At 41.2% G+C, this 26,262-nt stretch overlaps 1 protein-coding gene across 1 annotated transcript in view; it reads left to right on the forward strand.

Moving 5' to 3' along the window:
* SLCO5A1 (solute carrier organic anion transporter family member 5A1) overlaps positions 1–26,262 on the forward strand; it is a 373,416-nt gene that overhangs the window by 235,190 nt on the left and 111,964 nt on the right. Inside the window, exons 3-4 of the mRNA XM_078687177.1 lie at positions 15,151–15,283; positions 18,852–19,078. Of these exons, the coding sequence (XP_078543303.1) occupies positions 15,151–15,283; positions 18,852–19,078 (360 nt within the window). The remainder of the gene's footprint in view (positions 1–15,150; positions 15,284–18,851; positions 19,079–26,262) is intronic.

Genomic DNA, 26,262 nt, shown 5'->3' on the forward strand with positions numbered 1-26,262 from the left:
GGTGGGACAGAAAGGTGGGGCAGTGGAGGGGCAGGGTGCGGGGTGCTAATAACCGGAATATGGATAATTGGAGGTAAGTAAACAATTTAGCACGCCCTGCATCGCATTTTGCGATGCAGGGCGCGCTCCGAAATTCGTTTTATTTATTAAATTGTTTACTTACCTCTAATTATCCATATTCCGGTTTTTAGCACCCCTCCACCCTGCCCCTCCCCCGCCCGCCTTTCTGACCCACTGGAACTCCGTTCACGGGCCGCGGCTGTTATGCCATAGTGGCGTTGCATGCAGGATTGTTTTTGTGCAGGAAGAGACACATGCCTGCACAAAAACAATCCTTAGACGTGTTTTCCTCTTTTTAGGTGTAAGTGTGCTGCACTATGCAGCAGACTTAGGAAAAAGAAAAAAAGGGGAGAAAGAAGGATATTTCTCCATGTTACGCCTCTTTTAGAAAAGGCATACCATTTTGACACATTTCCAGGTTTACTACTCTTGGTAAATCTGGGATTGCACCAAAATCATGGGTGGATGCTTGGGAACACCCACTCTCACCCATGAAATGCCTTCTCGGCGCAGAGTAACACAAGGAAGTGACTTGCGCTGCCTTGGGTTACTCCAGATTTACCGAGCCACACACGGCCATGCAAGGTGGCTTTGCATGACTTGGTAAATCTGACTTAAGGATTGAGCTGCCCTTGAGTCAGCCTATGTGACCAAAGGACAATGCAGTCCATTGATAAATCTGGACCCTGATGTCTTGCGTGGATGCAGGAACCCCTTGCTTCTGAGTCCTAATTTCATGTCAGAAGGTGCCCCTTTCCCCTTAACCAATGACAAGACAAGGCTTAGGTATAAACTGCTAATTTGTTAATTTTATGCAGCACCAACCAGCCAGTGCCAGTCACCCAAGTTGCCCTACCTTGGGCCCAGGCAGTGAGGAGCAGGCCCTAAAAGTGAGTGTGGGGTAATTATCCTAGACAACATGCAATTATATTAAGTTGTCAAAGGAAGAGATGTCACAACATTGTCTGCCATTCACATACATTGAGATGGTTCTATTTCTGATGTAAAAGCTGTGGCAGATATTATATGCATGAACATATATGTGTAATATACAACATACATGTTCAGATATCAACTACACATTGCTGTCTATCAACTCTTCTGTCTTTTACTGCAACACAGTACTGAATGTTAGAGGTGATGATTGAAATTAGGCTATTAAAATTATACATGCATGTATTTATATTATATTACATGACATTACATTATAGTATATTATATTATATGCTATGCAATAAAATAGAGATTGAGACTGCTTTACCCAGATATGCACCCTTGAGTCATCATTCTCCATCAAATTAATATAGTAATAAGTATAATTGATGATGTAGCATACCTAAAGCAGGTATTTGCCCTAAAGTGAAGAGAGTGCACAATAGTGCAAGTCTTCAGCTTTCCAAAGAGAGATCATAGATGTTTATCATAATGTTGAATTTTTATTAGTTCTCTGAAGGGGCCTCTTGATTGTGTGAGCATTGTACAAAAACAACAAAAAACAACAGATAGGTAAAAAATAGCGTTTATTATTGTGAAGTTACATTAATTGTTGTACCTGCTAAGTAACACAAAAGGGCAAACTGTTTAAACAAGGGGAGAAATGTTTTGTTCGTATTTTCAAAAAGGACTGTTATCCGTGGGAAAAACAAATTTTAGGGCATATTTGTTTCGGCTGGTAATGAAGGCTTTTATAAATGTCGCAATGGCTTTGAACTTCAACTATATGTGTACTTATCCTGCGGCCTATTAAGATGCTAATCTACCCAACACAGCTTCTAATTATTTCAGAAAGCAAGTGTCACCTTACAAATGTGGCCGGATGTGTAAGAGTTTCTTTTTGTCATCTTGAGTTGTCCTGTCCCCGGTGACCCCTCTTTAATACAAATTACAAATAAAGAAATCATCCCCTTCCCATGAGCCTCTGGCATGTCAGGTTAGATTTATTATGACCCATTCATACATTATTACAGTGAGACAAATCATCCACAACTGACAATAAAGTCCTGTCCCGTCTGGGGACAGTCACTTGACACCAGCATATGTTTTGCTGGTGTAATCACAAGAATATCCTGCTAGCAATGGATAATGCACATTTAATTAAAAATAGAAAGATCTCGATTGCTATGATTGTGCATAATTTTATGTGAAGCAATTGTGGCGTCTATGCCATTGCCATACGGTCTGGAGCTACTTTGCAGGTGAAGGTGAAAAAGCTTTCTCCCTGGAACTACTGAGTTCTTAAAAGACAGCCTAAATGTATATCATGTCTGTTGGACGTAGTCTATGGCTGCCATAACAGCAAAGTGTTCAAGTAATCTTTATTTGATCATTTCACAGATGATCATAAAAAACAGGCAACATTTATAACTCATACAGTTAATATAAAAATAATAACATATTTAACCCCTTGCATGCGGCCGCGATTCTGCACCTGTGCGTCAAAATCGCAAGTGGGCGGGTTCATGACGGCCCCCAGCCGTCATCAGCACACGAGCGCTGTAGTGCATGACGGCTGGGGGCCGTCATCAGCATGCAAGGGGTTAAATATATTATAAGGCATCAGTAGAAATAAAATACACACCAGGCGTAAAGCCATAACAAAAAATCTATTCTTATAATGTAAGCTAATATAATGCATGATAAAATTTAAGCAAGAGATCACAAAGGCCAGGACATGAAGTAAGGATAAAATTGAGCAATCATTATTTTAAATAACATTGCCTTCCTCACACGTAGGTTTCTCCTAAAAAAAAAAAACAGCCAACCAAGTAACAGGTACCTTGATGATTTAGTTGCTGTAGGAAGAGCAGAGCCAGGTGGTGCATTCTTGGGTGGACACAACTGACGTCCACCTAACCTTGCGTGAGGTCGTGTTCCATTTATAGGATTGTTCTTGTTTGTATTTGGAGGCAGTCAGCAGTGGTGCTTGACTGATCTGTCACAGATTTGCAGCTTAAAGGACATTTTCAAGGTTCGAAGGGACTTTTCTTACACTTTGTGTCGTGTTTCTGGAGGAAATACTTGTTAGACAGTAAAACATGGTCTATTTCGGTGGGTGTTCTACAACAACACTAAAGTTTTAATATCAAACTGCACAAATACTGATTCTGTAATAGCGACCACACAGTTCCATATCTTGAAATAGATAAGGAATTAAGAATAGTAAATCTATACTTCCCTGTTTATGCTTATTGGGGCATATGTATCATTCTCAGAATCGGCCCGTTTGCGAATGGGAAAAAGCCTTTGGGGATGTATCATTCCAAAAGGGCATTGCAAATTAGAGAATCGCAAAATTTGCTCTTCTCTATATTGCGATTGCATTTAAGGAATCGCAAATTGCAATTCCTCAAATGCAATGTAGGAAGCACAGAAAAATTGAGATTTGGCCTTAAGGAATTACAAATCACCACCAACTTCAAGTTGGTGGTAATTTGCAATTTCTTTGAAAAATGCACTTTTGTGCATTTTTCAAAGTGCCATGTGGTGCACATACATGCCCTTAGGGCATCTTTGTGTGCCACATGTGCACACATACATATTTCAGGGGTGCAACAGGGTGTCCTTTTGGCACCCTTGCAACCTTCAAATTGCATTCTCAATTTGTGATTCTCTAATTTGTAATCGCAAATTGAGAATGTCTTCCCATTCACTCCTATGGGCCTCCTAGCCCATAGGAATGAATGGGAAGGTATTCCTTATTTGCGAATCTCAATTTGCGATTCGCAAATAAGGAATATGTAGGATATGCAAAATATTTAGCAAATCCTACATACATTGCATTTTGTGATTCTCTAATTGTGATTCTCTAAAAATCGCAATTTGAGAATCGCAAAAGTCTTTTTTGATACATATGCTCCTTGGTGACTAATATTTCGAAGCTGGAATGAATACAAATCAATATTATTAACCAAGATATTGTGACATGTAGCACTGTTGTTTTTGAACAATATGATGAATTTCTATGAAGAAACGTCAGCTGATTCTATTTGCCTCATGGAAATTGTCACTAGATTCAGTTGGTAGTGTTTACCCAGTAAAATGTTTCTTGTTTTCTATTCGGTGCAGTGTGTGCAATGTCCGAAAATAAAATTACACAACTGCAGCCATTAAAAACACCTTCTACAACGGGTAAATTGCATATAAGACCAGTTAAACATGTCAAAACACACAAGATGATGGACAGAATGTTGCATAATGGCAAAACATTCACCCCCCCAGTCATAATCCATCGGTTTGGCAGTTCGGTCTGGACTGTTCCCATGAGGCACAGGGTCAAGACTGATTTGGATATGGCCATGTCTGAACTGGGGTGGCTTGGTGAGCAAAATAACGATGGATTAAACCCAGATCTGTGACTGGGGGTGAATGTTTTGCCATTGTGCATACCATTATTTGATCCACCATTTTGTTCTCGCCGCCTCACGTTGCTCTCCTTATCACTTGTGTCACCGCGCCGTTTCATACACTACAACACTTTCAGCACACACGTGGTTGTTATGGTTACTGCAATTTAGTTGTCTGTTGTGCTCCTATATGCAAATAACAACCCTTCCACTCTTACTTAGTTTCCCGTGCACCCCTTTTGTTCTTTGTGACTGATACACTTGCTGCCCTGTCCCCTTGTATGATATACCGGTTGAGACATTGTTCTGTTGTTACCATATTCGCCCGGTCTCAGCTGGGATAACGGGTTTACTCCTGTTTCTATTTACTTATGTTTCACTGTTTTGGCACACCATGTAATTAATTAAGTATTTAACCCCTTCCACTCGGGGCTAATTCCCCCGCGGTGCGGGGGGGGGGGGCGCGTGGCGCCGCGGTGCTCGTGACGAGCCCAGCTCGTCATGCTGCACAGTGGAGCTGTGCTTATGACGAGCTGGGCTCGTCACGACTCCACCCACTCCTTTAGAACGCCCACACAGGCGGGGAATTAGCCCCGCATGGGCCATCTGCTGCAGGTATGACAAGCTCACCTCATCATGAGCACAGCTCCACTGTGCCTCATGACAAGCTGAGCTGGTCATACGCATGCAAGGTAATAAGAGCCCTTTTAGAGTCTATGATTTTTTAGCTACTTTATGTGAAAATAGTGTTTTAAAATGCACTATTGAGCCACTTAAAAAAAAAACATTGTAGAGAGAGAACCGTCCCTGCCCCAGACCCTCTAGAGTATTCCACCTTGTTACATTTCCTGCCACGTATTACACTTTACTACTTTTAAAGAACACCAGACACTACTGACCTTTGAAATTATTTTCACACTTATTTTAGTGCCAAAAAAGTCTGACAGCTGTGTCTAGATTTGGTGTTGAGGACACCCATACCCCCCATATTTCATGAGGTAGTAGGGGAAGTTTTTTTATCCATTGGGTCTAAAACAGTTCCTAGTGGAGAAAAAAGAAAAAAGATAAGGTGGGAATGTGACAGCAAATTAGTTGACTTGTCTGTCCATGGTCAGATACGCAGAAAAATATATGATTCCTATTCGTAGCCCTGAGAATTTTTGTGACACAGTGACATGTGAAAATTAACCAAACTGTGGAAGGAAATCTATGCCTGACAGACTACTTCCCCATGTGAGCTGGATTCCTTTATGGGCCTCTGTGGTGTTTGCATTCCTTGTGGTGTGCATTTCTGCAACTCCTCAAACCAGCATGTTTATGTTTTTGCAGTCCAATTAATTTGGATTTTTAAAGGGTGGCAATGCTTTCTATGTCATGGTTAGTAGTACCTGAAATTATATGTAAGTATTTACAGATAGCTAGCTGGTCGTTCTGAAACGATACCTATGTTAGAACAGAAACATGCATGTCTGCATGATGGAAACAGACCACTTTAGGTAATTGAAAGAAGCCTTAAATGCGTTTTCTTCTTGAGGAGTAAAACGATGTATTCACTAGCTTCCAAATATTATGATTTAATTAGGATCACTAATTAGAGAAAGTTGGCACTCTGAATCCGAACACTAATTGGCTCATTTATCCTGCAGCATGGGGCGAAAGGCAATTAAAATGAAAATGTGCCTTCATATTTGCGTGTGACGTGGTCCGTTGGAAGAATAATATTTTGTGCTCATGGAAAGGGAATTAAGTAATGATTTACATCGTAATGATTTAAATCCATCTGTTATAGAGGATGCCAACTGTATTTCAATAAATACCAGTCTGACATGCCTACTATACTCCTGATTAGCCCTATATTTGCACGAGACCAACGAGATGCAATGTTTTAGCACATTATTAGCCTCGGAAGTTCTGTCCCTCGCAAGTACTGCGTGAAAATGTTTCGTGCTACTTTGCGTGAAGAACAGAAAATAGTGCAGCACCATATTTAGCAAGAGTCGCGCCCCGATGACGTCATCGGTAGCGATCCCGCGACATCAGCCTGTCCTGCAGGTGTGCCTGAGGTGCAAAGGCGAGCCACACGGTGCCTAGCCTAGGCTTGGTACTCCAGGGAAGGCGCGCAACGCCCATTGGGATCAAAGGGTTTCGAGCCCCCGCACCCCCTCGTGTGTGTCAGCCCAGGATGAGACAGCTTCCCAGGCACAAACACAGCCGCACCAGAGTACTTCGCAGGTCTTTAAGATACCATTCGTTTGTAATTGAGGCTTTGGTTGTTTTTTCACCCCTTCTAGAGCCCCTGCAGCTCCACTCTAACTATATGCTGGAAGATTCAGCCCCCCCCCCCCCCCCGAACTTTTTTCTGAGCCCCCACCGAAATTTGCCTCTAGTTGCGCCCCTGCTCCAGGGACACCTTAAAGTACACCTTCCTATATGTAGAACCCCGCACATTGGACAGAAGAGTAGGATGTGTGCTGTTGTGTAAAGCACAGGTTACATGTGGGTATATCAGGCAACGTTTTGCATGACCCCTTGCCCGCACCTGGTTATCCTAAGTATTAGGATTTGTTGCAAAGCCAGATCACCCTACTTTAGTAGATCTGACTTTGCACTAAAACCCGTGGGTTTTGTTTTTGCCCTCCCTTGACACACACATCTTTAATATACTGATAGGGTGATGACACAAAGAGATATGGCTGCTGTGTGATGGTGCATCTATACACAAACTGGCTATTACACATAAGCGCTGCTCCATTGCTGCTATTTGCTATGCTTTCCATCTCTTGCATTGAGAGCACCATCTCAAACCAATATATTGTTTTCTATATCTCTTAAAGTGCTGATGATAGGGAGTAAGAGTGTTTCACAGCATATCTCCAAAGGAGCTGTGGGCTGTAGGATTAGAAGCAATGCATTTAGAATGTAAGATGGAATAAAATCATAAAATACATCACTTCGAAGCAGAGATTAAGTGATTATGGGTCGGGATTGTGCCATATCTCAGAGGTGCAAACGACAAGGAGTCATTTGAGAGTCTACACAATCGGGAAACATCACAGCGCTGAATCTTTAAGAGTATGGTTGTGAGTATCTCCCTTGTCTTCAAAAATTCTAATATTTAATTTAACATCATCACTCCTACTGAAAGCAGAGAACATTTCTGTAGATGATTTTTCCCTTGTGTTACTTCTGAATATTTCCAAGAAATCTTACTTCATGACCCCTTGTTCAAGAAAAACACGTCCACTGGAAAATATTGTTTTCCCGATGGTTGTATGTTTGTGGAGCATTACACTTCTTTCTACCAACTATAGTAAATTACCGGTAAGGGTGCAGGGATCCAAAAAAGCTAAATTGAGATATTTTCATGTTCAGGGCAACAGGCTGTTTAAGGTCGAGATTTATACCTATTTGGCGGTTGTTTTTTCTACATGGGGCCCTTTGATAAAATCCAAGAGATTAGCTCTGTAAAGAACTATGTGAACACTCTTTTTTCCCCGCCAGAATTGGCAGTAAACCATTGGGCACCCTGATTAAGATATACCAAGTCAAACCTGTTTCAGTAGCCTCCTATGGTAGTGATGTTTGGGGTTATGTAAATTTGAGGGAGTTTAAAGTGATTGAAAATGGTTTCTGTAGGCGTTTTTTAGCGGTTCCTGGATCTACACCTGCTTTCATGGCTCATGAGGAGTTAGGATTGCCCTATTTGTTGGATCTCATTGCACTCCACCCCTTGATTAGGTGGCTCACTATCTGGGTGCAATCGTAAAATCACCTAGGTAGAGACAAATTTAAGGACTGCCTGGAGCTTAATGGGTGGAGGTCAGTTAAAAAGGCTGATGCATATCTGGGACAGCTTTGTCAAAGTAGGTAGGTCTGGCTTCTTTGAGATGCACTCTTCTATTTCAAAAGCTGATATTGCCTGGACTCTGGGTTTTTTTTTATGGAGGAAAACCAAGAAGGAGGCCATTGAGTTGGAGAAACCCCTGGTCCAAGGTCGTGCACTGATTGCAACATGTCCCGCCATTGAACACTATCTGCTCAGTACTCTTAATGTCCATCATCGATTCCTTCTTACCAAATTTAGGTTTAATCAGTTGAGAAAGTCGTTTGACAGAAGGTGTGATCTTATTTGAGCATTTTGCGCTCCCTCTGAGGGAAGTTGATCCTGCACACAATGCATTTTACCATGTTATGCTGTTTTGTTTATTATTACGTTTTAAAATCCTTTTATATGCTTATTTGTCAAAATCTATGTGTAATATGTGTACCTGAGATGTTACTAGCTGGGCTCAAATCCGCTGTGTGTATAATTTTATTGCGGGCTGTCAATAGATGAATTGTTTTAGGTCACACTGATTTTAATAATTAATTATTTGCTTAATATGTATTCCAGGTCTTTTTCCAGGCTTACAATGATGCTAAATGATGATTGTTAAGACAATGTAGTCTTACTTATGGATCTGGATGTAGCGTGTTTTTTGACTGATGAATGCATTTATGTTTTATGTGCTTTTATGGTCTGATTCACACCGAAAAAAGCTTTTCTTGACCTTGACGTTTCTATAAATTTTCCAAGTTTTCATTATCATGTACAGTTAAGGCCTTTCATTTTGGGGATACTTCCACGTAAGATTTTTGCGTGGTACAAAGCATTTTCAATGTGATTCTCTGATGAGTAGGATTCAAATTGATCTCTCTCAACTCCTAACCAAATCAAACATCTATTTGTTTGGTGCCACTGCCTTCTCACCTACTCTTTTTCGTAACCTATCCTTATTCAATGTCGGTCTCTACTTTCTGGGCCTGAGATTTATTCGACAGGCCTAATGGCTTCCATGGCCTCGTACTGTCTTATAAGCCATTTCTCAACCTGGATCTCGTAGCCGCTTAACAACCCTACTGGCACATGGACTTGGGTTGACGTGGGCTGACATTTTTCTAAAGGTGACATTACATATCCTTGACCAACCTCATCAGCGACGCATCTCCCTTGTCTCCTGCCTCTCATCCAGTGAAAAGGGAGGTCACCCAATCAATACCCCGATTAATTATAAGGGGTACATTTTGACTCAGTGGTGACTTTGAAGTGCATAACATTTATCCAATTTGATAAAAGTAGTTTGAAAATAGTTATTTTAATATGTGAACTTAACTATGACCCGTTGAATAATCGTAAAATGTATCTCTTCTTTAAAAAAATGAAGTCATGTCAAGTCAGGTTTCTTAACCTGACATGACCTAGGTTGTAAGCATACAGCTTTGCTAATCACACCTAAAGCTTTTTTTCCAGGAAAAGCTTCCACAGATTCATTTTCATGACAGGCGATGTGCTATTCAGACTGGATATTGATTTATAAATGATAATAATATATTGGCATCAAGGTCCCCCTTCCCCTAAATGAATGAACTTCTCAGTGGTTTCCAAGGAGAGCATCAAGTCTTTTCTGTTTCTTCATTGCACAGGTGTGTTCCTAGAAATCACAGAAAATACCAGTGTTTCTTATGAAGCTCTGTCAGGTTTAACTGAAGCATGGTCCCCTGGTAGAATGCAATGCCTGTTAGCATGGCAGTCACACTGGCCTGCTGCTGTGGTCCACCATGCACTTGAATTGACTACTTCCATATTTCTTCTGTATTTGTCGTAATTGTGCTTTTCTGTTTTGTGTAGTGTCTTGTATTGGTGTTGAGTATGTTCCTGCCCTACATTTGCTATTCATCTATGGGCGATGACAATGTTTGTGCCCAGTGAACTATGAGCCTCGTGAATTCGAGTTTAGAGTGAATATAGAATCCAAGGCGCTTCACACACTTTTCGAGCTTGAGTTTGGACACCTTAAGACTGATGCCCCATACACAGGACTGAATGTTGTGTTTTATGGGTTTCCCTGTGATAGTGAGTGTAGGAGGTTTTCTATTGAGTTTAATTTACAATGTATGAAAGATATCAAGGAATAAGAGGCGGTTAAGGCATGACTTCAGTGTACTACCAACACCTGGAGACAGAGCGGGATGTCGGCAGTGTCATCTGGATGCTGAATGACCAATTGATGGCCTACTCATTCCATGTACAGACAATATAGAACACGCATGAGGATGAAATGTCGCGGAAGCCCGCAGGTGACAAGGAGCGAGGGGGATACGCCTGTCTTCCTACAAATTCGTTTCTGACACCAAAGAGGAAAGAGGAGAAAAGTCCTTCCTTCCCTCCCTCCTCCTCCTCATCCCTCCTCCCCTCCCTTCCTCCTTTCCTTCATTCCTTTCTTCCTTCCTCCCTCCCTCTCTCCCTCCTTCCTTTCTCCCTCCCACCCTCACCTTTCCCTCTTTACCATTATCCAGCAGTATTACCTCCTAGAGGGTTACCAATAACACGGGATTAGATTTTTCTCTAGCATGGTATTATGTCCCCATTCCTAGCCCTGCAGTTCAGAATGGAGGATAACATGATAATTACACGCATTTTCACCTGTTCCTTGTTGAGATACTGGGCCTCGGCTGTGAGTAGGTGCTTCTTACTCCTTTAGTACTCCTGCCCTACTAGTAAATACCAGGAACCTGCCATGTTCTTGTTTTACCCCATGGAATTCAGTACTAACCCGGGAGTACTGCAAGAGTTTATCACAACAAAATCCTTCTGAATCTGGATTTATTGACGTTTATCCCCAGCGCAGATTTTGAAAGTGTTTACCTGGTGAAATGTGTGAGGAAGAACAACAGTCTGGTCTTTGCAGTACTTGCACATCGTTTTTAAACCAGATTGGGGCACAAAAACCTATGCATCCCCTAGTCAGTATTAATGCAATACCTGGAATGAGGGCGTAAGCGTTAAACCATGCCATTTCCTGGATTCACAGTGCTATTTTTAAGCTGCCACACTTGAAAGCTAGACTTTCGTTTCCTTTCTATGAAGTTATGTGAAAAGCGTTGGCATTGACATCCAGCCGCTGGGTCACCTTTATGTTCTCCAACAAAAGGAGCCTTCTGCAACACTTTGATTCCACGGGATACATCTCTTCCTTTTCACCTCTTTATGTTTTATTTTTGAAACGCTTTGAAGAACTCTTGTTGTTATTACAAAGGCATGTTTCAACTTCTCTCTTTCACCATCTGTCATAATATTGGATGACTGACAGGTTTCCTAGGCATTTGGTTCTAGGAAGGGCTCCAACAAAAGAATGTATTTATGAATACAATGCAAATTAGTAAAACACACGTGTTTAGATATTTCTGCTGGTGTTCTTGATCCAGAAACTTTTGCAGAAAAGAAGCATGCCTTCTGGTTTTATATATACTGCTTTACATTTCAAAAATGCATTTAAATAAATATTCAGCATGATAAATGCTGCTTTTAATGGCTTTATGATTTACCTGTCCTTGTCAGTATGTTGAGTCTAAATCTTACTACTAGAAGTGAGGCTCCAGCGGCAGTGTAGGCAACTTGCTAGCTCCAGGCTTATAAAAAGATATATTGCTTCCCGTTCCCTTTGATTTAGGAAAGTCACGGGTGGCTCCTCCGTTTGAGTGGAGCAGCGTCGCCCGGCAAGCCTCAGAACTGAAAAATAAAACGGTAATTAAGTTTATTTATTACTGTTTTATTTTTCAGCAACTCATCCTGGACTAAGTGTCAGGATGGGGTGGGGACAGCGCTGCCGAGCGGCAGCAGCAGGGAGCTGGGTGCTTTAAAATGCGCATGTCTCTTTGGCCGGCAGTCTTGGGACAGCCAGCCAGACATGCTCATTTTAAAGTTCTCTAACCTAGCTGTCTTAAACAGCTAGGTTAGCGAAAGCACAGCCCTCCAGTGCTATTAAGAGCTCTGAGAGCAGTCGCAGCTTGCATAACTCGTGGGTGGGGGGTGGGGGGGGGGGGGGGGAGGGTCACGCAGGGTGAGGGGTTGTGCAGGGTGGGGGGGAGGTTTAATAAAAAAAATTAAAAAGTCAACTACCTTTGCAGATCCGGTCCCGCGTCGTATCTGCTCCTCTCCCGGAAGTAGAAATCCTCCCTCCCCTCCCCTAAGACAATCAAAATGCTGCAATGGCAGCATTGTGTTTGGCGGGGACACTGACCAGCCAGGCGTCTATGGGGAGTCCATTTCTCGATGTAGGCTGTATGCAACCTACATGGAGAAAAGACAGAGTGCGCATGATTGCAGTAAGTCCGCACCCTCAACAGTGGGCAAGCCACTCCTTCCCTGCCCTAGAGCAGGACCGCCCGCCCACCCGCCCGCCCCCAATCAAACCCTTCTGCTGTCTCACAGTGTGAGAAGCAGAAACATAAAATGGTATAAATACCATTTTGTGTTTCTGCTTCTCGCACTGCGAGAAAGCAGTGGGGCAACGCTTCTCTGCCCACATGGAGGAGCCGCCCCTAGCTGAGAGAGGCCACTCCCTCAAATCCCAGGGCTGCAACGCTTCTCTGCCCACATGGAAGAGCCGCTCCTAGCTGAGAGAGGCCACTCCTTCCAATCCCGGGGCTGCTTTCATGCTGTAAAAACAGCGCCAGGATTGGGTAGGGCAGATTCCTGCTGTGGGAGCTTCCTGGAAGTCACCAGAGGGAGGAGGATGCCCTGCTAAGAAGGTAAGTGATTTTATTTTTATTTATTTATTTTGCAACCCTCCCACATCGTCCCTGCCTCACCACCCTCTGTACAAGCCGGCTGCCACTGCTATTTAGTCATTCCTCTCCCTCTGAGTGTGAGTTTTCTTGACTGGCAGAGACCTCTCATAAACAATACCATGTTCAAATGGTCATGGTTGAACCTAATTGAAGATACTTGGGACAAGCTTTAGCTGTGTAACAGTTGCGGCCCGCCCGGCGCTGACCTAGAGGATGGGCACAGAGCTCGGATGGGAGAAGCTGTGTTTAGCAATAACTTATAATTTAAAATCACCTGCTGCAGAGTTACCTGTGCGTCCAGCTTTCAGGCAGCAATAAAAATGTCAAAATAACTCTTGTAATTAATGTTCCTGCTAGTGGCAGTTTTGATTCGCCCTAAAGTATCACAGAGGGTTAATATGCCTGCTGCACAGAACATATTTGTATTTTATGCGGATAGCCTTTACCAGCGCTTTAAAACAAATTAAATGTATGTGAGAGAGGGGCTCTGGAGAGATGATGGGCACTTTTGCCGGGTGGTGGTGAGGGAATCTGAGGAGGAGGTTATGGGGCGCACCCAAAAAAAAAGATTATCGCACTGGGCGCCGCGAGCGCTAAAGTCGGCCCTGCTTGGGGAAATGTACTAGGAACACAAGGACTGTCAGTCTAGCTCTGCAAAGAGCTTTTTCAGGTTTCGTCTGAAAACTGAAGGACAGCTCATGCACTGTCCTTGAGAAACCTCTTGTAAACAAAAAAAAGCTTAAAGAATGATCACCCACAGGTATAGGTCCTGCAGTTCTTACAGAGTAGAACCATTTCCTGTGTTAAAAAGTTCCCCTATGTAGTGCCCACAATTGTAGGCCGATAAAAGAGCACACTGCAAATTAAGCGACATACTATGCATGTCAAGACTACAATGGCCTTTTAGCAGTGACCACCACAGCCCGCTGTTAACAAAAGACACACGTGGTGCTCTTAAGAGCACCCATGTTTGCTTCTGCTTCAGTCCAGCCAAGACAGCATGACAGCGACTCTTCTTCTGCTCATAACATTAATAACACCTTATATAATAACACCACCCTAATAACGGCCTCCTAGGCATGGTTCTGGCCACTTTATTGCTTCAGCCTTTCACCTAATGCTGGTACGGGCAAACGTCATCAGTAATAGACCGTCCTCTATCCTTACCACAGAAGCAGTAATGACCGGATGTCATATTACCGAGCCGATACAGAATGGGCAGGAGAAATCAGTGTTTCCCCATCAGTTTCCTGGATGGCATTCCAGGATGTTTTTGTGGGCTCATTCTCCAAACTTTTACCTGGCAAAGTGCGTCTGTGGAAATCTCAGAGTAGGAATTACTACCACATTTCTTGTAATACCCAATCGAACTGTAACTTCTGCTTCCGCTCAAATCAATTTTGAAGCGAAACTTTTAATGGCATGATCCCCCATGGGTGCATTATGCTTTAATGGGACCCCAGTATTTCCGGATGTGTCCACACTGTGATAATACTTTAATAAAGAGTTTTGTTGTTTTGTTTTGTATGTAGGCTTTTATAGCGCAAGCCTCAATAGAGCATTGTAGAGCAATACATTGATTTTCTGGTAGGTGCAGGGTCGGACTGGTCTATCGGGCAATTTGGCAGTACCCTGAAGGGCTAGTCTCATAGATCAGTGTTTAAGCAGGTTTTTTGACTGTTTGTGGGCCTGTTTTATGGCCTGTTGGGCGCGTTTTTATTTTGATTTCCCTAATATTACCACAAAAAGTTCCTTCAGCAAGCACAAATGCATGTAGTCTCCCACACCTATGAAGAGCATTTCTTTATAAGTTCAAAACTTTTTTGCTATTTTATTCCCTAACGTGGGCCACTTTTAACTTGATGCCCGAGTCCGTTATCTGTTTCAGTCCGATCCTGGGTGTGAGGGGGCACTCAGGAGATATGTCTGGTCAGTAGATAGTTTTGCTGTGAAGACGTGTTGTGTGAATAATCTACCATGTACTTCGAAGCCATTGCACGTACAATCACAGTTTTACCCTGTAATGGTGGCAAAAACCGCAAAATATCGATTGCAAAGTATACACAGAAAATACATGATTGCTTTTGTAAATTTTCTTTCCATCTGTTAAGAACTATTTTTAATTGTATTTCCTCAGCAATCATGTATGTAATGGGAGCCCTCGGTCCGGCGGCAGGATACTTGTTGGGAGGAGTCCTCATTGGTTTCTACGTGGACCCAAGAACGTCTGTCAATATTGACCAGAGTGATCCCCGCTTCATCGGAAACTGGTAACAGTAAAGTCTAAAACTTTAAATTATTTTGATATTGAAACAATAAAATTATCAGTAGCTCGCTCATCTCCCCAGCAGAAATAGAGCTTGGTACAGTCCAGACTGCAGTTACTACATCCTAAAGGCGAAAACAACTTGTTACATCATCAATGTATTACCTACAAACAGAACCCTCAGCCCAGGAGGGAAGGGAGGAACCAGAGATATTGGCAGAGACGCTTTAAGGAATAGGCTAAGTGGGATCTGGCCCAGGGCCCCAGCCTTTCAGGAGGCCAGGGCCGGACTGGCCATAGCGGGCAATGTGCAATCCCCCGTTGGTCCGCACGGGTGGGGGCCGGTTTTGTTACAGGGCCGTTTTTGCAGCATAGCTGCAAAATCGGCCCTGTAACAAAAACGGCCGAAAACCGGCCCTGGCAAAGAGCTCGGCGGCACCTCCAACCCCCTCGAGTGGGGAGGGGGGTGGGGGGGAGGTGGGGGGGGCGTCCGAGCACTTTGCCAGGGCCGTTTGTGGTTTCCAGTCCGGTCCTGCAGGAGGCCCCCTGATAGAGCCAGCTCTAATCTGCAGAGTCTTTGCCTGATGACCTTTAATAATTCTTAAACAGATTGTTTTAACCACCGTTTTCCTTTAGTTTATTTTTAATGTAGGTGATGTGTGAGAGGCTATTGTAGACATTTTGCTGAGAAATTTAGGGGCAGATTTACAAGAAACCGTGGATGCGCTGCATTTACAATACGGCGCAAGGCGCAAGGAATGACAGATGTGTCAGAAATTCTGACTCATCTTTTGGGGTTAAAGTCATGCGTTGCTGGAGTCGTGTGGCAAGCATGACGCAACTCCAGCAATGCATTTGGAGGCTTATTCTCAATACACTGCCTCACTCATTTTTGACACAGTGGCGTCGTAGAAGTGACGCAGTGAAATCTTGTAGATTTCACTGCATCACATTTATGAGGCTTTCCTGCGTGGGAACACCCACCTAGCATACATTATACCTGATGCAGGTATAGTGTGACACAGGGTTTTACAACATGACGCATCTCCCTAGATGCGCCACGTTGTAAATTGGCCACATTTTTTACCCGCCTCTGCCTCACAAAAGTGGCACAACAGTGGCGCAAAAGTGTTGCAAGTGGCTTGTAAATCTGCCCCGTTGTGTTTATGTTTCATTCAACATCCTTGTATTTCTCACAAACACATCAACTGCTTTCAGCAGGGTGTTCCCGGGAGGCCTCTAAGCCCAATAAAGACAGTAACTCCTGTTGCTAGTCCATCGACATTGGCAGAATGAAATTAGCGCATTAAAGTACACATGGGGTAGCAGCAGTAAATATTAGGACCAGAACAGAAGCAGGAAGTAACTGCAGCATACAGAAAGGTATCAACTAATGCAGAGGTAATGGGTGACCCTGCTGTTATGAAAATTCTCCTGTTGTACCATTTACATCCCACTACGGAGCAGTATAACAGAGTGAGTACATAACATTTTCAAACGTATGTACCATATGGTATGGGTTGATGAAATAAAAGCATAATGTTTGACCCAGTGAGAATAGGGGGGCTTTCTCTTCACGTCCCTTTGGAGGTGCCATTATCTGCAGGGAAGTTTTTTTCAAGAAGGGACATTGAATCCCAAATATTTTTGGGAAGTTTAATAATTCCAATTTTTACGTTTTACTTTGATAAGAATTCAGACTTGTTAAAATTGGTTGATAAAAAGTCATAAACATTCTTAATAGGTAATTTATAGAAAGTCAGGACTTTCTACTGAATGTCTTTAGGATACTATAAGTGATTAATTTCCACACGAGTAAAATATACCTGATTCACAAGTGAAATATTTAGTAAGGTTACATATGTTAGGTGTAAATTACTCACACTTAGATTAAGCAATACACTACACTTAAATTAAGACAAAGCAGGAATACACAACAGGATATTCATGGAATGCCCAAAGGCAGACTAAGTAAGTTAGTATTTACACCCACAAAGTAGGTGATTACAAAGGCATTTTGATAATTCACAAAACGCAAAACATTAATTCCCATTCTTTCTCATGTTAACCTGGTATAAATGGGAATACTTCCCAAGCAAATCTAAGAAAAAAATGCATCTTCTTATTATTTTTGCCTAAGGAGAAAACTTGTGCACTATATTAAAAGTCCACTTTTGTAATGGGGGCAGAGAGAGGGAACGTTACATTTTAAATTTTCGACTGAAAAAGTCACATTTCACTTACGCTTACCATAATACATTTTTAAACGCAAAAACAAGGATGCCGATGTGCAAGTGAGGAATTTCCCACTGATACTATAGGCCATTTAAATTTTTGGCAGTAAGGATACTCTGTTACAACGACAACGGAATATCCTCACTGCCAATGCAGTTCGCCCGCCGCAAGTAAATGCAGGTGGACCTTTGGGTTAATTACAGCAAAGACTACTCTTTTTCCGCTGTGATTAACCCCCTCCAACAGCCCTGGGGTGCAAGGGCCATTGAAGAAATTACTTTATGTCCCCCCAATGAAATCAAACTAACCACAGGGGAATACTGGGGGAGGGAACTAGAGGCGCAGGGCGCTAGGACCAGGCCAGCCTCCAACACGAAATGTTCAACACAAATGGGGCCGCTCCCAGTACAGTGACCAAAGGTACTCTAAAACTGAATTGCGAGTGTGGACATCTCACAAAAAGTGAAAGACTGGCCTCAAACACCACCAGGTGTCCTCCTTCATCATCGGCAGTCCTCACCCTCTAGAAACTCGGTTTGGTAGAGGGCGGGCCTTCCCCTGACGACAGGGATGCACTACTAAACTAAGTGAAAAGTGAGTGAATTAAAAACCATTACAGTTACCAAATAAATTTTAATAGGACGGGTAGCTATATGGCATTAAAAAGGTGGACGGTGAGATGGGGGGATTTATTGTCCCCTCACCGTAGTGAAGGTGGTTAGCATGTTTCTGCCGTTCTTACCAATTTTGTGGTGAGAAGGTACCACTTGGTGGGATGACCTTTGTAACACTCCCCGATCGGGGAGGACAGAAGGATTCACCTAGGTGCAAACACGGGAGACGCACCGTGAGGCAAGTGTGACAAAAGGGGTCTCCTCCATTCTCCTCCATTCTCCTCCCATGGGGCACGAAGGGTATGTTCTTAGGGCTTAATGCAATCCTTTCTCTCCGGTGGATTGTGATGAAGGTTATCCCACCAAGTGGTACCTTCTCAGACATTAACTTGCAACTTTGTGTTTTAAAATGCTACGAAAAACTTTTCAACGTGTTACTAAACTATAAATGGGTAAGAATAACAGCAGACTAGTTGTGCCTACCTAGTTGGTTTTATTAGCTTGTCTCAGTAAAAGTACTGTATACACAGATGAGAAATAAAGTCACTCTGTTTATAACCACAACTTAGACATGCAACTTGTAAGGATATGTGGATGCTTACCCACAACACAGCAGACACAAGATGGAGGTAGTTCTTTGTCACTGTGCATAGCAAGCTCAATGCAACAAGTACAAGTCTTCAATTATTTTTTTTTTACACTGCTTTTGTTTCTTCCGTTTAGGTGGAGTGGATTTCTACTTTGCGCCATGGCAATGCTCCTTGTCATATTCCCAATGTTCAGTTTTCCTAAAAAGCTTCCACCTCGACATAAGAAGAAAAAGAAGAAAAAGAATAGAAATTCTGATGAGGTTTCCAGCGATGATGACGTGATGAAAGAGAAATCACACAACCAGCATCAAGCAGAGGCTGGAGTTGGTCCTTCCATGGGATTTGGAAAGAACTTTAGAGGTACAGCATTTTGCAGTCCATAAACAAGAAACACGTTTGTTTGACTTTTCAAATTTAGTATACCTATAATGCACCATTTTTGTGCATATCACTCCCTACTTCCTACAGTACTCAATCAGTTTTTGTCCTGTTTGGTCTTCAGCCAATCTGACATGTTCTTCCACTGCTTTTTCATATAGAGTATTATAAACACTGTTACATTCTCCATTTACTCTGATATTAAGACGAAAATATTTTGCTGCATAATCAACCTACTGTAGGTGATAGATATCACAAGGCAAATTTGTGACTTATATTTCCATTTATCTCTGCTCGGAACTCAATCTGCCTTGAAAGTCCCTAAAATATTTCCTAAGCATCTAATTGCCTTCTGTCTTTTTCTAGCATTAGTGTCATGATGGTCACCTGACTTGAAGTGCTTTAGAAATATTTTCACTTTCTGATCTTTTGATTTTCATAGTTGTTTTTTAAAGGGACTGAGGAAGGTGCAGATCTTCACTGACCTAATTGAAGTTTGCCCTGCTCACAACATTGAGCGGTTGACACCATAACTATTTCGCAGCACAGGTATTCCTGATGTGGATAGTGTAGGGGCAACACCATTGTATTTATTCTGGCCCCTTCCAAAGAACATATCACACTTCAATTTTCAGTGAAAAGGGGACACTTTGCAAGAATAAACTCTACCCCAAGGTCACCTACAGGTTCCATGTTTAAATATCAATGTAACAAATATCGATGAAAAAAATATCGAGGTAAAAATATCGATAACAAAAATATTGACTCCCTATACTTAAACAGATAAGTACAATAATATTGACTCAAAAATATTGATGTAAAATATATAGATGTAAAAAATATCGATTAAAAAAAATGACATAACTTAAATAAAATGTATTAAATGATATTAATATTATCAACACAATAAATTAAATGTAATATATATTTTAACTAATTATAACAAATAAACGTAATTTAATATTTATAAACAATAAACATATACATATATTTACTTAAATACATTTTATTAACTATTATCTTTATTTAATTTATAAACTGTTTTAATTATTTAAAAATAAAATAAACAAATATATAAATAATTTAAAATAAAACAGTCTATATTTAATTAACGCATTAAACTGTTTAAAAAAGAATAATACATACATTTAATACCAAAATAAAAACATTAGTAGTTAAAAAGTTGGATAGTGAGGGGGTAAATATTACTATTCCCACTCCAATGAGTGCAACAGTAGGGAAAGCGCTGGATAGTGTAGGGGTAAACATTACTACTCCCACTCTAATGAGTGCAACAGTAGGGAAAGCGCTGGATAGCAGAGGGGTACAATTTATTATTCCCACTCCAGTGAGTGCAACAGTAGGGAAAGCGTTGGATAGCGGAGGGGTAAAAATTACTATTCCCACTCCAGTGAATGCAACAGTAGGGAAAGCGCTGGATAGCGTAGGGGTAACATTTACTATTCCCACTCCAGGGAGTTAACAGTAGGGAAAGCGCTGGATAGTGTAGGGGTAAAAATTACTATTCCCCCTCCAATGAGTGCAACAGTAGGGAAAGCGTTGGATAGCGTAGGGGTAAAAATTACTATTCCCACTTCAGTGAGTGCAACAGTAGGGAAAGCGCTGGATAGCGGAGGGGTAAATAATACTAGTCCAACTCCAGTGAGTGCTACAGTAGGGAAAGCGTGGGATAGTGGAGGGGTAAAAGTTACTATTCCCACTCCAGTGAGTGCAACAGTAGGGAAAGCGTTGGATAACGTAGGAGTAAAAATTACTATTTCAACTCCAGTGAGTGCAACAGTAGGGAAAACGCTGGATAAAGGAGGGGTAAAATGTACTATTCTCAATCCAGTGAGTGCAACAGTAGGGAAAGCGTTGGATAGCGGGTGGGTAAAATTTACTATTCCCACTCCAGTGAGTGCAACAGTAGGGAAAGCGTTGGATAGAGTAGGGGTAAAAATTGGTATTCCCACTCCAGTGAGTGCAACAGTAGAGAAAGCGCTGGATCCCAAAACAATAAAAAAACAAAACCATCAACATTTTTATTAAAATTAATTTCCAATATTAACATAATCATTATATAAATTTAAATATATAACTATTAACAAAGATAATAAAAATAATTAATTACACACTATTTAACACTATAACATCCACAGCACACACCTAAAATTAGTTACACAATTAAATTTAATAATTACTAATTAATTATTGAAAAGTAATGTATTAAGTTTTTATTAATTAATCAATAACACATTAACTACTTACCACCTTTCACATGATTTACACATATAAACACAACAACACACACCTAAAATGAATTGCACAATTACAATGAATAATTACTAATTAATGAATGGTCATTAATTTAAAAATATTTAATAATTAATCAAGAAAAATCATATAAACACCACAACTCACACCTAAATGTAATTAAATAATTAACATAATTACTTAATAATCCTGAGCTCATACAGCGCCTGGTTACACTAGCCAGTGTGTCCCTGCACTAGTCATTGGCCCCAGCCACCAAACTGTTACAGCCTCCCCCAGCCTGCCCCAATGGAACGAGTTCCTAGGGAATAAATAGGTGTTTAGTTCTTTACGGAAAACCACCTCAGAGTTTTCCATACGAAGCTTAAGGGGTAGGGCATTCCAGCGCCGGGCAGCCAAAAAAACGGAAGGATCTTCCTCCCATTCTGGCCCTTCTAATTTTGGTAACCTGCATCATGCCAGCCCCTTGCGATCGCAGCAGCCGAATCGGAGTGTACGATGTTTGCAGATTGCGAAGGAAGCAAGGACCTTTCCCCTGCGCAATCCTGTGACTAACACAGAGGGCTTTAAACAGGAAACGCTCCCTAATGGGCAGCCAGTGCAGCGATTCCAAGGCTTTTTTTGAGGCAGCTCTTTTAGGTAGCATCAACACCAGGCAGTCGGCAGCATTCTGGATATATTGTAGTCTCTGTAGACATTTCACATTAGCTCCCAAATAAAGGACATTCCCATAGTCTAGCCTGGAAGTAACCAAAGCATGGACTAGGGCCTTCCTAGCTGTAACAGGGAGCAGATCCAGCGTCTTTCTAAGACTACGCAGAATGCCGAAGCAAGTTCCGGCCACACGTCTGGTGTGATACTCATAAGATATTTTAGAATCGATCCAGATTCCAAGATTTTTAACTTGATCCTTAGGCACAGGTTAAGGACCCAGTGACTGGGGCCACCAGGCCGATGTCCAGACTGACGGAGTCATACCCACAATCAGCACCTCCGTTATATCACCGTTCAGTCTGAGACAATTATCGGCCATCCAGCCAGCAAGGTCTTGGAGACAAGACGCAAAATTGCTGGCTGCGCGCTCAGCAGGCTGTGTCGAAGCCACAACCAGCTGCGTATCATCTGCGTAAGTCACCACTTCCACTCCATATTGCTCAGTTATTAGCGCCACAGGCGCCACGTAAAGATTAAAAAGGGTAGGGCTCAGGCTAGAGCCTTGTGGAACCCCTTGATCCAGGTTAATTGCCTTAGACCTATGGGACCCTTGCTCGACACGAAAACTACGCTCGTGGAGAAATGATTCCAGACAATACCATGCCTTCCCTACCACTCCACCCTTCCTCAGACACTGCAGCAAGGTTATTAATTGACTAATTGAAATTAATTAACAACTAATTATTAACTATTTTTAATTAATCAAGTAACACATTACTTATTCAATACATTTTATATAAATACATTATTTCCCACTCTATTCCCCTATAAACCCACAACCCGGTATAGACCTAAAAATGCAAAATTAAAATTAAAAAAACTAAATTAACTACTATAAATTAATAATTAAATCTATATAATTACATTTCTTCCCACCCTATTTCCCTATAAACCCACAACCCGCTACAGAAATAAAAATGCAGAATAAAACTTAAAATAAATTAATAACTAGTAAAATTCAAAATCATATAATAAAATGACAAACAATTCTCATTAAAAACACTAAAATACATACCATTAGTAAATCGATATTTTTGTCAACTATATTTTTGTAAACCATATTTATTACAACAATATTTTTGTAATCAATATTACTTACCTGTCAGTTGATATTCTTGTCAACTATATATTTTTTGTTGATTTTTCTTCCCCACGATATTTTTGCGGCGATATTTATGTCCCACAATATTTCTCAGTCGATATTCCTGCTCTGCACCCTCTTAAAAGCTAAATGTACCTCTGTATTGAACACTCATCTTGGCAAGTACCAAACTGAGGCCCAGAAGGTCCAAGTTTCTGGCTGCTCCTGCAACTGCAGTAATTGTTTCATTTTGGTCCCAGTCTTCATGGATATATGGTAACAATAGAACCATTAGGTCTGAATATATATCTCATTTACTTTTTAGTCTCGCTACACAGGTTGTTAATAAGCAAGTAGTCAGGGCAGTACCCTGACATTTTTTCATGGCACTTGTGACACCGAAGTGCTGTTATAATCACCTTTGGCCTTTTGATCAGGTTTGTGTTGTTTTGTTCCATCCAAAAAGCCTACATCGACTTTAGGTCTGTGCCCCCATCTGATGCTGAAATTATAATAATCCGGTCGTCGGCTACTTCCTTCTCATTTGTAAATTAAAATCATCCTTGCGATCTCCCCGACACATCATAATACAACTTAATTTCAGAACATGGAAACAGTAGTAAAAGGTTAAACAATCTAGAGTTAGTAACATATAGAAAGTAGGCCGTTCAAAAATACTAGTCTACATAACAGCGTCTTGGAAATGTTAAACACCGAGAAATAAATAAAATGTACTACAGTTTCTAAACTAGCTTTATGGGAAGTTACAACCTTAATCAAATACTGCATTACCTGCCAGACACCTCTACCAAACTCCAGTAGTGGACTTCCAGATTTAAAATTCAAATAAAAAAGACGAGTCCTGTCTTCCACTATTTCAAGTTACACCACCTCCTACTGGACCCAGCTCTACATTGTTGAAGTTCCAAAAATTCCTCTTGTCTGATTGTAATTTGGGTGATTATTCTTCTTTCCTATCATTTGCCGTGTTTTACACACCACTCTATTGTTTATTACATGTTTGCGTTGGGCTGTATAGTGTGTTTAGATGCACAAGCCATCTTTATATGCAGCAATAATGTTTTGAAGCACCTATTATAATGCCTTCACATCCATTTCACCCATGTCCTTGCTTGCTGAACCTTCACCGTAAGCATAGTTGATTGGACTGTGCTACTGACTTGTGCGTGGAGAAGATCTCACTCAGATGATGCCTGCTTGATTTCTTCTTTTTCAACATGTCTGTTCTACAAACCTGCTGGAATGAGAATCAATTTAAGTTATGATTTGCTGGTTTACCATCATCCAAGCTAAGGTCCACTCGCTTTACTTTCCTGGGGCCACATGGATCTTTGCTGTTGTTAGAGATAAATTATCATCACAATCATTAATATATATTTTAGTCAATAAAGGGAGTTAGGTGTAAGTCTAAAGGGTTTTATTAATCAAACTCTTTTAGTAGATAATCTTTTTAGGTCACCAGATATATTCATCCAGTTTCAGTCATTAGAATCTTATTAAAATAAATCAATAAATAATTAAGCGCATTCCATAAAGTTAATAATCCCTAATCTCTGAATATGTAAGAAGAGGAGTGAGTCAGAACCCATAAAGAGTTCTAGTTCCAGAGAGTGGGATAAAACATAAAGCTTCAGCAATAAATCAGCTAAATAGATCAACAATTTTAAAGCAGAACTTCCCATAAAAAGAGGTTCAAGAAACTCAGTAGTTTCTCAGAGCAAAAAATAACAAAGTGTGTGACAAAATGATCAATAAGAAGTGGTGGGTCAAGTGACTAAACAAGCGGTATGGTTACCTACTCTAGGAACACGCACTTATATAAACAACACAATTTATGAAGGTCAGTTACAATTGTTTTTTCAGTCTTCTTTCAACCAATCAGTGTTCGATGCTCTCCTGGGAACAAGATCACACCACATCTTATCACTGAGAATACATTAGTTCTTCAAACAGCAGTGTTATTTTTATTGACTATAGCTTAGTATGGGTCAGTTTCATATTCAGAGGAACTTTCTCCATATACATATACACTTCTAATCTTTTAAATTTAATAGCTAAACAATGAGCTATGTAGAAGTTGAAACATCTATATAATGAAAGAAAACATTTTTCAGCAAACATTCACTGAAAAGGAAATACAAGTTAGTTGAAGAGGCCAGGATCACGTTTAACTGCTGATTCTACATGTATGAATCCTTCATTTCCCCATTAAAAACACATTTCTAATTGTTTGCAGTAGTGAGCTTTGTTTAACCCCTTCCATGCGTCGGACGGCCGGCGGCCGTCTGACGTCACGGTGGGCGTGTGTGGAGGACGGCCGGGGGCCGTCCGAACCACGCCCACATCGTAAATCACCCGCACCGCGGCGGAATTTTCACCGCGGTCAAGGGGTTAAAGAAGAAACATTCAGCAGAAATATATGAAACTTTATAAAACATTTCTATGTAGAGGTCAAGAGTTAAACATTTTAGTGATATCTACATTCTTTAATAACATTCTCTCCTGATCAAGAAACAACAGTTTGTGTGAGTTTAAGCATTCTGAGTAAGTCATATTGTCAAGCAGTGTTACGTTAGGCACTTCGAGGCCTAGTACTTGTCACTATAGTGGGTATGTGAATTTTGTCACATTTTTAAACTCAATATCTTTCATCAAAGTTTGCATGTTAACATTGCACTTTCATTAAAAACCATATTATTTTATGATTTCTTAAAACTCTCCCTCACACTTAGACATTCTTAAATCCTCCCCTTGCTGCATTCCTTCATTGTCTCCTCATAGTTGTGCTAGAGTAGAAGGGACAGAGGCGAATGCACGTTTATCCCATCCCAGACCTTCTCTTGTAATCAATAAATGATTTCACTGTCTGGGAATTCATCTTCATTTTCTGGGAGCTGCTGATCCAATTTCAAAGCTCTTTCAGTATTCCAAGTTACTTTGAGGAGCCACCCCATAAGGATGTGCCATCTTTTTAGCTCCTGCTGTCGAAACAAAGACTTCAACAGATCTGTTCAGGTGCTTGACTCTTCTGTCGTAGTAGAATTCAATCCTCCCTCCTCTAAGTTCACGTGTTTTA

This window comes from Lissotriton helveticus, chromosome 4_1 (assembly GCF_964261635.1).
Source record: "Lissotriton helveticus chromosome 4_1, aLisHel1.1, whole genome shotgun sequence".
Taxonomy (NCBI): domain Eukaryota; kingdom Metazoa; phylum Chordata; class Amphibia; order Caudata; family Salamandridae; genus Lissotriton; species Lissotriton helveticus.